Here is a 13,810-nt window from a genome sequence, read left to right as displayed (position 1 = left end):
TATGTAGTCTTTGAATCTTGGGTCTGTTGTCTGTGCCTGAAACTTCATCATACAGTTTGGTAGGAATATCTAGTTAAATGACAAGTTCAGGAGGATATTGTAACTTAAGCTTTCATGTCCCCTCAACCCCCACTAGCTATCACGGGAGTGCCGGGCAGAGGTACAGAGAATCCTGCACCAGAGAGCAATGGATGTGAAGCTAGATCCGGGTCTCCAAGTGAAGTGCATGACTGATCTTGGCAAGTGGTGCAGCGAAAAGACGGAGACTGGGCAGGTAGGTCACTACTGCACATAAGGACACTACTGCAATCCAAGAAGGTGTCTCTCACAGACCACTTGGGAACCAGACTTTGGAAGAGCTCTTACTTAAGTTGGTCGCCAGTTAATTTTTGGCATACGCTCTTGACATGGAGACACCCACTAGCAGTCCCCTGTTTAAGTCACAACTATTACACGTAGAACACTCGCTGAAAGCATGCACTCTGAATTTCACACACATGACATTTCAGTCCTGCATTCACTATGTATTCTATAGACATGCACCCTACATCTGACAGATAAACACAAAACCTTAGTATTCTGATTTCTTGTTTGTCATATCAAAAATACTTTTTGATCTGAATCTGTAATGTTTCCATTTTCCAGGAATTGGAGTGTCTGCAGGATCATCTTGATGATCTAGCAGTAGAATGCAGAGAAGTTGTGGGGAATATGACTGAGCTGGAGGCTGAGGTAAAGAACATTGAGGGCTGTATGAGACATTGCTTAGATCATGTGGTATAATCCTTAATCATTGTAATATGTGGTGAGTTGCCTGCAGTAGTTGGGTAGCTCCTATTGGTGCAGGATTGTTAGAAGACTTGGACTTTTATTTTGTGCAGTGTTGCCTTTTCCTTAAATGTCAATTTTTTAAATAACATTTTAAAGTATTTTGGTCTTGTTCTATCTCAATCTGGCATAGGCCAGAGGAGGATGAGGAGGATTCTGAGAGGCCACCCTAGTTAGGTAATGGAGTAATTGACACTAGGGTCTAGCTAAACTTCATCAAGCTAGTGTAGCAACGCAGTAAAGCAAGACTTCAGGATGGTGTGGTGGGAAGTTAGCGACACAGAGCACTCCATTGAAATAAGACCAATATTAAAAATATTTGTATTAGGCCCTTAAATTCCTCGGGACAGGTAACATCAAACCAAGTAACAATGACCACATTCTGTCTCCCCACCTTCTGCACCCAGCGTTAAAGATTTTCTTTTTGCACCTTCTCCAGCATGGGGTCTGGCATGGATTCACATCCTCATGAATATTCCCAGTCGTCAGGCTGGGAATCCTCAGTAACAAACAGTTTCAGTTTCATTTCCAAACTATCTTTCTCCTATAAACCAATTACTGAGCTCTGGGTTATACTGGCCCCAGCCAATGACTGCCCACTACCTAAGCCCCTCCTCTGGCAGCCATCTTCAGATTTTTACTGCACGTTCAAGTGTTGGGAGTCCTCGTGTTTCACTCTTTGAGCCTTCTTTCTTTGTTTTTCACTTTTTGATAGTTAAACTCTATTTCAAGGGGGTTGTGTCCTCTGACGTATTCCACATTTTACCTGTCATAGATGTAGAATACGTCAGAGGAACATCCCATTGAAAGAAAGTTACCAGACATGGTAAGTCACTCGTTCTTTTCGGTCAATCGAGCCCATGTGCCCCATCGATCATCCTTCCGACTAACGGGGACCCATTTTTTCAATACTTTTTTCAGGGTTGTTTTCGTTGTGGTGTTCTTGGAGGCTTCTAGAAAATTTTTTGGGCCTACACCACGTGGATCATGTCGGACAGGCGCTTCCCTCTTCAAGCTTTTTTCAGACTGCGGTTTGTGGAATGTGTACATGGTCGACAAGCATTCCCAGTGACTGTACTGCTTGCACCCGATGTATAAGGAGGAAGATTCTTTGATTTGCTGTGGCTTCACGAAGCGCACGATGAAGGATCGACACCAACGGTTTGAGTCGTGGCTGCAGGCCAAGGCCTCTGCCCCGGGTGGTACCCAGGGACCTGCCTCTCCCCGGATCCGGCAAACCTGAGCAGGCTTGCAAGTTCTTTGAGGGTGCCCTAAACGTGGTGGCCCAACACAAGGCCAAGCACTGCGAGTCCGCTTCCGTCAGGGTCACCCCTGCTGCGTGTCCCGCAACCGTCAGGGTGCAATTGTCATCCCAATCTGCATCGATCTCCAGTCAGCACTCTGGCTCTTTGTCCAAGAGGAAGTCAGCTACCCCAGGGAAGCTTATAGAAAATCTGGAGAAGACCATATGGGAGAGGGCCAGGCAGGGTGCGGTGTCCGACCCGCAACGTGAAGGCCAAGGTAGACCAGGGAATCCAGCCTTTCCGTGAAGGCCCAGGTGCACCAGGCAAAATCGTCTCCCCCCATCAAGGTGGCAGTGGCTTCACTTTCGAAGGCCCAAGGGGCGAACCCAGCCCAGGGTACCCCAACAACAGCCAGGGTGTCTCTTCCTGTTGGGCAGAATTGCATGCAGTACCCTCTGGGACAACCATGTACAATTAGGACTACAGGTGTAAGCAAAAACCAACCTTTGATATAAGTCTGTACTATAGTTTGTGGTAGCGAGCTGAGCAGCCAGGCTTATCTCAAGAGGGAATGTGAGCAGTACAAGGATGTTACACAGAGGTCTTACAATCACAGTGGTTCAAGTAGACACACTCAAGGTTTCTTGGTAAAACACTTATTCATTTATTACACAATCATTTAGAAAACATTCACTAGAAGGAGGCAATTTATTATACACAAACACACTTCAATACTGATCCAATAAGTTTCTGAACAAATTAGGCTCCCCTGAAATAGGAGCAAAATGGTATTTCAGTTGCTTTCAATGGGAGCAAAAAGGCACAAGTTAGCAGAATAGATCACACATACTTTCTTAGGCAGTGCAAACAGTTTTAGTTCACTAGAGGACTCGATTCAGTTCAATAGGCCCAGGCCAAAGTCAATGGACTAGTGTCTTGCATAGGAAAGAGCAGTTCTTGCGGTAAATGGTACAGTCTTTGCTAATGTTCTCAGAAGTAGTTTGTACGAAAAAGAATCATATGTTGGGTCACAAGCTGATTAGGCCTGCAAGTTGGGAAAGTTCAGCGAACTTTTACCGCGAGAGGTAAGTTCTCTCAATCGGGTTGGCACAGTACCTTTAAATGAAGAACAAGCTGCAGCAGAAGACGTGGGTTCCTGGCAGTTCCTGCAGATCTCACTGTTCCTGAGCCTCAGTCGTGGGGACAAGAGGGAGGACTCATGCACTGGACAGGATCGTTGGAAACACTGAAAAAAATGGAGTCCATTCAGTTAGAGTAGTTGTTCCTCAAGCAGACAAGCTGGTGTCCTTCCCCCTGGTTAATCCTAACCAGCTTCGAGAATAGTATCCAGGTGGCTTACGAGTTGATTGGTCCCACCAACTCAAAGGATGAAGTCGTCCTTGAAGGGGCTTCTCTGTGGAGGTGAACTTGGCAATTCGGACTTGCAGCAGGGCTTCACCGGGCAAACCAAAGGTCCACGAGTTGCAGCAGGATTCCTCTTCCAGCTTGTTTTCGGTTCTTTCGTTCCAATTTCATTGACTCTGCTTTCCAGTCCAAGAGACTCGCCTTTTTAAACTGTGTTCTCCCTTTCATTCCAGCCTAGCTGCCACTCAACCAGCAGGGTGACTGTCCTTGCCAGACAGTCAGCCAATCACGCCAGAGTGCATTTGGGTCTCCTAGGAGACTAAGCACAGGGATTTTCGGGCACCTCCTTCACTTCCTGCCCCCCAGACACTCAGACGCCAGAGGCTGTCTGTAGTCCTGAAGCCCGCCAAAGGAACAAAGTGACTAAACCTGGTCTCTAGAAGAACCTTTCCAAAATGAGATGGCGAAAAAAGACCGGGACCCGTTTAAACAAAGCGGTTTAAGGCGCCATCTTGAAAAACATGGGTCCCGCTTTTTTTAGCTACCAGTGTTCGCGGTCGAGAAAAATCATGGTAGTTGGCTGTAAAACCACTGCCACCAGCCATTTCGATAGGAAAGGGTAGCATTTGACTGCTACATGAGCATTGAGACACAGGGGATACTAGGTAACCCCTTCAGCACTCTATAGGATAGTGTGTGGGTCTAGGAATTTAAAGACTATTAAAGTCAATTTAACCTTAGCTTCCCTGGGAAACAGTAGTTTAGCCCAGAGAAGGCATTTAAACCTTTGGGAAGTTTAAAGACATCCCTGTGTGTATTGCACTGAGGGTGCTGTGTAACACACATGAAAAGATGCCTATGGAGTTATCTTAAAAACTCCATAATCAAAGAACACGAGTAAAACGCACATCAAAATACATGAGTGGGGAAAAAGGCTCACTCTTTTCAAGGTAAAAAAAATCAAGTCCTCAAAATCCAGCAAAGTTGCTGGGGGTTCTCTAAGGTGTGGGGACTTAGCACATTTATTAGAATTAGCCCTAACAATTCCTCCAAGGCGGGAGACTTTGAGAAAGCCAGTTGAGAAGCCCCCAGAGAAGTGGATGCAGGACCTCAGCCCGAGACCGACCCCATAGGACCCGAAGAAGGGGGAGTGGGGGAGAAGGCCTCCAAGGAACAGACGTTTCTTCGGCTGATGAGGATAAAATAATTTCCGGCCAGGTGGGCCATGACAGAGGGGAACGCAGGGGACTCGCCCCACGACGTGGTGACTGGGGTTACCATCTATGGAGGAGACTGAGGGACCGCGATGAGGGCCCTGTACCTAGTGCTCCTGCACCCTAGATACTGCCTAAAGGCCTTTCACCCTCCACACGCTGGTGTTGGAGATATAGAGGAGGATGCTGGTGACCCCCTCCGCCCGCAACGCCACTTCCAGCCTACATGTTTCCACTGAGGGAACCGCCAGCCACGAAGAGGAGGCACCCTATGCCTCCATGCCACCCACCGCTCCCCTCTATCCCCCCCAGGGCGACTGAGTCAGATAGTGACAATGGGCACAGATGACAATGGTGGGATGGGGGACCTACAGTCGCCTCCGCCCAGAGCCTCTCTGCCGGGCGAAGTAGGATCTTTCCATGCAATGATCACACGCGCATCAGAGCTTTTTCAGCTCACACTGGGAAAAAAGGAGGCTTCTTCTATCAGCCCCAGGAGACTAAGAGGAAAACCATCCTTTCGGGTCCCGCTCCTGGACAATGTTTGGGATGAAGTGCTGGCTCTACTGAAGAACCCCTCTAACGGCCCCAGCTAAGAAAGACCGACTAGAGAAAAAGTACAGGGTACCGGGCTCTGCACCCAAGTGCTTGCAGTCTCAACCGTCCCCAGACTCTGTGTTCTCGGCGGCCGCCAGGAAGAAATGATCAAGCCGGTGTCCCCTTCCTCCACCCCTCCAGGCAACAAGGGGTTGAAATTGGATTTTATGGGTAGAAAGGTTATCTACTCTAAGCGGCAATGGTCAAGGTTGCCAAGATCGTGGCCAGATACGACCGGGAACTGTGGTTTAAGTTGGCTGCGCTACTGGACTTCCTCACTGATGTCAAGCAGGTTGAGGCTTTGGAGATCCTTGAAGGCGAGATGGCGTCAGACCACGTCATCACAGTGGCCCTGGACATCACAGGTTTCCGCCAGATGGGAAATGGAGTCTGTCTTCGCCGCCGTGGCTGGCTCAATGCCACCTACTTAGACAGGATGTCCAGCCAAGGGTTTTGGACATGCCCTTTGACAGAGGCAACCTGTTTGGAAAGGCAGTGGCTGAATTTTTCCAGCCCATAGACTGACATGGAGACAGCATGTGCCCTGGGCATTCTACAGCAACGACTGTCCTTTCGTCCCTCAGGAGGGATGTCTATTTGCTCTTTGAAGGGTTTCGGTGGGGACTCGTCCTCTTACTGTCAGACCTCCTGCTCCTCGACCCAGGAAGCCAACAGGGGTCACTCCAAGGCCTTTGGGGGTGGACGCCATTGGAGGGGACCGCATGGCAGCCAATTGACCTCCAAGCAAGATTGAACCGGCCAGGACGTCGGGCCCCCACCCGTGCACAGGGTTGGACTGGGACAAGAGGTGGGCCCGGACACCCAAGAAAGTGGCCCACCCCTCGCATCAGAAAAAGTGGACCTCAAATCATCCATGAATCGCATCAATTCACGTCTTTACAGAAAATGCTACTTGAGTGTTCATGTGTCTTATTACTACACAGTTCATAAAATAACATAATTTTGTATACAAAAATGGATCACAATATGTATAATTTATGTGTGTGTATAGGTCCATGTTGCCAAATTACTGTGAATGCAAGCAGACGTCCAAGGCCAAATGGTACTGTTATTGTATAGCACTTGCGCTTAAGTTACTTTTTTATAGAAAAAAATATGCATACAATATCACCAACCTCTGTTGCTACTCATTTATCGACCTAAGAAGGATGAAAGGCTGAGATGACCCTGCTGGGTTTCGAACCTGCAAATCACACACACATTGCATTGTGTGCTCAACCCACTGAGCTATCATATTGGCTATAGTAAAATGAGCAATAATTCTGTAGTGGATACTATTAAACTGGTAAGTGAGATTTAACTGCAGACCAGTTAAGTTCACCTGCAGGTCTGGTTCTAAGTTGGCCGCATGTCAAGCCTGCATAAATCTACTTTTCAGGCTTTAGAGGTTGGCAAAATAGGGAAAGCATCGCACTCACAGGACATCCCATACTTTGAGCACTTGTTACCTCATACATGCAAACAAACATCCTGAACAGCATGCCATGGAGATAGGAAAGAAAGACCCATTACAGCAAATCATTCATTGTGGAACAATTAAGTTAATGGCCATTTGGTGTGCCATGGGCTCACATTTCTACACTGTACCCAAGTTTTTAGGCACAAGAATTGTGTAAAGTGACCGAGGACACCGAGATGGAATGTCTTGCGATCGTAACAGAAAACGGCAGAAAAAACATGCTATTAGTGCAACTTGCGAAAAGCAAAATACATAGTATGAAATGGTTACTTATTCAGGTGCCTCGGAAAGCGCCTCAAAGACAGCTGACTGCGGAAGGGAAGAGGTGGGAGAAGAATCAATACAGCGAATTGTTAAAAATGGGTAGAAACAGAGGAGGCGGGATAGATCTAGAGATTGAGGAGATGGAGGAAGCTAATGTCACAGCGCTAGCCACTGTCATGGAAACAGCGCTGCAAGCTTGTGTGTTGTCGGTGTCCCTGGGCACTTACAAGCCCTGTAATAAACGTTCACATTCAGCGATCCTGCAGCAGAGTTTAAGTCTGCTTGCAAATTAATCTCGGGCAAAATCAAACAAAGGTGTTTAACTAACTACAGATTTGTTTAATTAATTTCCCATTGAACACCAAAGAAAGGACGTCGGGAGGGGGTTGCTGGTGGACTGATTGTGGAGAAGGGTTGATGGTTTTCAACACAGCATCATGATTTGTGTAAGATCATAAAGCCACCTCTTGCGTGGCCTTAGGCTACCCAGGCAGTTGCTCTGATTTCTGCAGTTGCGGAATGCGCAAGCAACAGGACAGGGGTGTGGGGGGGTTGCTTTGAGCACACTGGGGCTATGCCTGCCCTGACCAAAAGCAAGGGGATGCTGCAGGAGGGCACACTGTCCAGTGGCAACTTACTGGTTTGACACTGCACACAACCCTCCCTCCCCACCCCCCCAACAACAATTACACAACATATGTAAAGAAAACCTATATGTAAGCAATGAACAAGGCTGACTCCCGGGTGTAGAAAGTACTTTGTGACTCGGTGTTCGCCTGCAACAGTATGTTACAAATGCAGAAAACGTCAAGACTTCCTGTCTGCTAAGCAGATGCATCCCGAGGCGCGTTAATGACCTAACATATTTAATGGCTATTTCGTGCTGCTGAGAGCTCTCGCATCCGGGGCGTGTACCTGTAATCTGTAAAGTGTGATAAGCGAGGCTCTGGGGGTGCCTGAATGATGGGGGTCAAGTGCCTGTGGTGCAAGTCCAAGGAATTCCACCATGCAACTCCTTGCATTCATTTCTACTAGTTGCATCCCTGTTTTACAAAAGTCAAACCGGGTGTTCTAACTTCATAGGACCCACGCCCCTGGATCCTGGGCAGAGATAATTTCCACATAGTGGGTATTCACAGTAGAACTGATTTATAAGGAATCGGGGCACGCACGTCCACGACCCCTGATCTCCGCTGGTTAACTTACTGCGTCTCTCATTTCAGTACAAGCTCCCGATAGTCCTACAAGCTCTATCCCGAAGCATTTTCCAGTACGTTTGCAAAGTGTACTGATGGGCAGCAGGCTCTGGCGCAGAGGGTACGTCCATCAAAGGCAGGAAGGGCTCGCAGGCCGGCTGCTAGCCGGGGTCTCCCTGCAGTCAAGGGACTTCAGCAGGTGGATAGATGAGACTAGAAAGGGATGTGACACGGGCCTACAAAGGCAATGAATCGCAAAAAAACGAGTGGCTGCCCCAGTAGACGCTCCTTTTGTATTTTTGAAATTCATGGCATTTGCAACACTGGCGTCTCGCCGGTGCCAGATTGTCTCAGGGCCCAGGGCACTGCCAGGATCAGCAGGCCTACGTGATACATTCATCAAAGAAAGTTAACACTTGTGTGTTACCTTTCTTTAATGAATTCATCCGCTGAGGCAGGAGATGGCTGCTGAGCGGGCTGCAGCCCGCAGCCAAGCCAGCCAGTGCCCTGAGCCAAGGTAACCTGGCACACCGGGCCACATTAGAATACCGGCCCCCAGGGCTTTGGATCGGCCTGGCCGACGGGGCCAGTCCAACCCTGCCCGTGCACCCTGGTGGGAGGCTGGCTGGCGAACTTGGTAAGCATGTGGGAGACCATCTCCACCAACAGAGGGGTGCTGGAGGCTCTCGCCCACGGACAGACCTTGGAGTTTCATTGAAAGTGTCAGCAAATACCACCGGTTGCACAGCAGGAAAACCACCTCCCTCAACTGCTGCTGGATGTCTGGGCCATGTTACTAAAGGGGGTGATGGAGCTGGTTCCGCAACGACTCTGGGGCTGGAGCTCCGGAGTATACTCGAGGAATTTTTTCTTGTAAGACACACGACTGGGAGCTGGAGGCCAATTCTCGACCGACCGGCTCAAAAAGTACATAAAGTCCCAGAAGTTCAGGATGGTCATGCTGCAGAACGTGCTCGGCCACCTGGAGCAGGGGGACTTTCTGTCGTTGGATCTGGAGGACGCGTACTTCCATATCCCCATACGCAAAGGACACCACATGTTTCTGCACTTAGTCGTTCAAGGGAAGCATTCAGTTCAAGGCACTTCCCTTTGGACTGAAGTCGGTGCCCAGTCTCTTCACCAAGTGCTTGTAGCCGGTGGTGGCCCATCTATGACTGCAAGGGATCCATGTTTATCCCTACCTGGACGACTGGCTCATCGGGCCAGGTCAAGGGGCATCGCCGTCGAACACACGGCACAGACCGTCTGTTTACTGACAGATCTGGGGTTCTCAGTGAATTATGCAAAGCCCTGCTTAACTCTATCGCAGGACGCTCTGTTCCTGGGATCCAGGCTTAACCAGCCTCATGCCTGGCGTCAGTCAGAAGAAGGGAGATCGGCCATCTTGGGCAAGGTGCAACGGCTATTGGCACTGAAGATTGCCATAGTGAGCACCATCAAGTCTCTGCTCAGCATGTCGTTGTGCATATACCTGATTCAGCTCTGTGGGTTACATATGCGGCCGCTGCAGGTGTTTCTCAGCGCCCGTTGGATCCACGTTTCCCGAAGCTTCAGGACAGGATAACGCTTGAGTTCCACAGAGCAATCAGATGGTGGGGCGTACGCTCCAATATCGCCAGAGGCACGGATTTCCAAAGCCCCCCGTACCAGGAGACAGTCACGATGGTTGCCACTCTGGAAGGTTGGGGAGCCCGCACCGGACTTCTTCACGCCAGAGGCCTCTGGCTGCCGGAAGAGAAGACACGACACATCAACATACTGGAACTATGGGCAGTGTTTTGGGCCCTCAAGTCATTTCTGCCGTCCCTCAAGGGCATAGTGTTGAGGGTCTTCACAGACTATACCACCACAATGTTTTACTTCCGGAAGCATGGGGGCACCAGATCCCCAGCACTCCACTGAGCCGCAGGACTTGTGGCACTGGGCCATCGCCCAGGGGATGTTCCTCATGTACCCGGACCTTCTTAGCATGTCAGCGACCCTCCAGTCAAGCTGCCAGTGGTTGCGGATCTTCTCGCCAGGAAAGGAGGCGCAATTCTGCACCACAACCCAGGATCTCTGAACCTGAAGGCCTGGCTCCTGTCGCATTAGAGTTCGGGGGTTAGGATCTTTCAGCAGACTGCAAGGGCGTCACTTACGGACACAAATGGAATCGATTTGCAATTCGGTGCCATTCACAGAAGATCAAACCTGAGGGTCACAGCCCCTCAAGTACTTCCATATTCGAATGGATTTCCTCCTCCAAGGTATTCCTCATCTTTGACATGTAATATCCAGCTTCGGCTGCTTCAAAAAACCTTTGCTGAGGGCACCCTGCATTAGATGGCATCAAGTCGATGTCCCTCGAAGGCCTCGGTCCAGGGTGATGCCATCAGATGTAAAGTAGCACGCACTGCGCCCACTGGCCTAAATTCTGTTTTTCCACAAACTTGTTTGCTTCGTAACTTGGCGCTCCTCGTTCATTTCGATTGTGTAGTTACCTTTTGATAACTAGGTCTTCGTCTTAAACATCACAACCCCTCGTTCCGGATTGAAATAATGCAAGGAGTGCAGCTCCAAAATGTCCATCACGGATCAGCATAGTCTGTCTGTGGTGCCTGGCTGAAGGCCACAACACAGATTCCTGTACCGAGTGTCATCCTATGATAGGTAAGGCCTTGCGAGAAAGAAAGGGGAAATTGAAGGTAGGCAAGATATCCAAGTCCCTTAAGACACGACCTGATTATTCTTCGACGGACAAGTAGAGACCACTCTCCACGGCGTTAAGGATAAAAAACTTTAAAGGTCACAAAGTGGCTCCCGCCATTCTTCTTCCTCGACAAAGCGATCTAGGAGGGGGCACAATCTGTCGCCTTCCTCTACATCTACGTCATGCGGCACCCCCGAGAGGGTAAGATGCTCCTCCAAAAAGTCGATGCCTGCGCAGTGGGACGCATACAGTGTAGAGATCTTAAGAAATTAAGAAGCAGGGTAAGGCTTTGTCCGTGCCTTCTGTTGAAGCCGGGAAGGAGCTGCCTTGACCCGAAACTTGCCCACCCTTGACCCCGGGTGGACAGCGTGATTCGTATAGAGCCCTTGAGGCCTCGAATGGACAAGGATCACTCATGACATGACGAGCGTTCGAAATGGACTCCTTCGAAGCGTGTAAACCCTCGAAGCCCTCTGCGCCAAAACTGTCAAAGGAGCCCGTCTACTTCATCTAGGCCTTCGGTGCCGTTTACGCCAAAAGTAACAATTGTCAGCTCGGCCCCCAAGGCCTGAGGATACTCATAACAAGGATAAAACCAATGTATGTAGACTCCTTTGAAACCAGTGACTACTCCTGAAAAAATCTTCACCCCTCTGCGAAGGACCTTTGACCCTCCCCCCCACTATCCTGTATTTTGGCATGATTTGAACACTGTTTCTTTTAGTTGTGGAGTCTGACAATCTCCATAGGCATCATCTTTTACATTGTTACACAGCACCTCCAGTGCAGTGGCAAAGGGAAGTCTTTTTTTAGATTTTTCAAAGGTTTAAATACCTTTTCTTGGTGTATCAATTGTTTCCAAGAGAAGTGAAATTGACTTTCTGACGGTTGTCAATCTGCTTAGAATCACATGCTGTGCATATGGTCCGACATCCAGTGGAAACCTCGGAGTATTGCATCTTGTCTTTCGAGGGACCGAAAGGGGACGTCGGCATAGGCGTGTCTGAAACACTATCCCCATCTTGACGTGTGTAGTACCCAAAATCCCTCACGCGCCGAGGTCCCTCAGATTGTTTTTTTTCCACCCAGATAACTGGTTGCCCTATAGCGGAGCTCTTCATGAGACATTGTTTCTTACCGAATTGTCGGTTTAATCCCTGTTAAGTCACTTCGCCCATCCAGAACCTCTTCGACGAAGACTACGGGGGAATCGTCTACGGCTGTGGGTTCCGGTGCCTAACATCCGGCGTTTGTACTTCCACGTGGTCGGGCCTTCTGGCCGGCCTACACAGTAGGGAGAGTGGGCTCGGGGTTTGCCATACTGTTAAAAATTGTCTTTCCTTTTCCACTGCTTTTCTTTTTGGTCTGGTCACCCTTCCCTTCTGCTATGGAAAGGACTCCATTTAGATTCTACCCTGTGTGTAGGGTCATATATCCGTGGAAAGACGAGCACACGTCATGTAACGCTTGTCTCCCCCTAGAGCACGACGAGAAGCGGTGTTCGGCATGTAAACTCCTTAAACCCTTAAGGAGCGCCGGTTGAAGCGGTGGGCCGCGTACAGAATGTCGCGTGTGGAGCTTCCCTCCCGCGACACCAGCCGAAAGTGACAGGGGTACATTGGATGACCAAACGTCCAACGCAGACGTTATAAACCTTGAGGCGGACTATTCTAGGGCTGCCACGCCCGTCCCCGACCCTTCCAGGCTCTACTCCGGTCTTGCTACAGGGACCACACCCGGTGACAGGGGTGTACAATCGCACCGCACAAAGCACACAACCCAAGCGCCCTCTTCGACGACGAAGGCGGAAGCGCCAACGGGTCCGCCGGAAACTTCGGCGGCGCCCACGGATCGGTCTGATCTGAAGCCTTCCCCCGCATCTGCAGCAGAGCATGACTGGGCATAACAAACATAACAAGGGCGCTACTCCCCAAACTACATGCGCCGAAGTTTCAGAACAAGAAACTTTGACGGATTCCAAGGTTTCCAAGGCCCGTACAGGCCCGAAAACTACGAGTAGGCCTCTACCCGGGAAGCCATCCGCTAGCCCTTCTGGAGCCGCGGAAGCCATTTTCACTGCCGACACATCATCGGAAGCGTTGTCTCCCGAAGATTCAGTGACCATCCGTAAGAGCATCAATAGGATTGCTATGGCGGTTGGGGTAGTACTGGTTCCGCCCACAGTTAAGGGCCAATCCGCCAAAATGTTTTCCATGGATTTGGAAGACGATCCCAAAGACTCTTGCGAAGAAAGCCAGGTACCCCTCTCAAGCACCCTGAGGAGATCCTAAACTCTCTAGGGCGGAGAACATGGTCCCTGCTCAGCTAGGTCCATTTGGGTCATCCAAGTGGACCACAGAGCAATTCAAGGGGTGTATGGATCGGCTGGAGCAGTTTATCAGGATTTCTGATCAACCTCCGCCGAAAAAAGCTCAGGTAGACCCTAACCCTCAAACACAAGATGTCCAAAACCTAAATGTCCAACACCAAGTTGACTATCAAGAAGATGTCCAGATGGACACATATAGAGACATCTATACAGAAGAAGAGTCTTCTTTTCTGGAAACTATGGGGAAGATCGTGGAGCAACGGACAACTGGGAGGACATCCAGCAGGACGATCACAACTCTGATTTCGTTTGCCTCGACTCTCCCCCATCCACCTCCATTCGACAAGCTTCCCCGGTGGATGATCAATTGGCCTTCAACATGTTGGAAAAAAGCAGCGGAATTCTTTAAAATTGCCACGCTTGAAACCTTGCCCGAACAAGATTTCGCAGAGTACATTATTAATAAAAAGCTGCCGGCAAGCCAGTCTATCCGTCTCTTGAGCACTGCATAGAGACTGCTGGCCCCTTCCTTACTCACACCGGCTCAGACTCGGGCTGTGAACCCAAAGGTCAAAAAACTTTT

At 49.5% G+C, this 13,810-nt stretch overlaps 1 protein-coding gene across 2 annotated transcripts in view; it reads left to right on the top strand.

Annotated features, from left to right (window-relative positions):
• The window catches only part of GLG1 (golgi glycoprotein 1), a 1,453,447-nt gene that overhangs the window by 590,507 nt on the left and 849,130 nt on the right, over positions 1-13,810 (top strand). For both annotated transcript variants that reach the window (XM_069655141.1, XM_069655148.1), the window contains exons 12-13: positions 137-274; positions 646-732. In XM_069655141.1, the coding sequence (XP_069511242.1) occupies positions 137-274; positions 646-732 (225 nt within the window). The remainder of the gene's footprint in view (positions 1-136; positions 275-645; positions 733-13,810) is intronic.

This window comes from Ambystoma mexicanum, chromosome 1p, assembly GCF_040938575.1.
Source record: "Ambystoma mexicanum isolate Mex_15411 chromosome 1p, UKY_AmexF1_1, whole genome shotgun sequence".
NCBI lineage: Eukaryota > Metazoa > Chordata > Amphibia > Caudata > Ambystomatidae > Ambystoma > Ambystoma mexicanum.
Note: the sequence above shows the minus strand (reverse complement) of the source record. Positions and strands in the feature narration are given on the sequence as shown.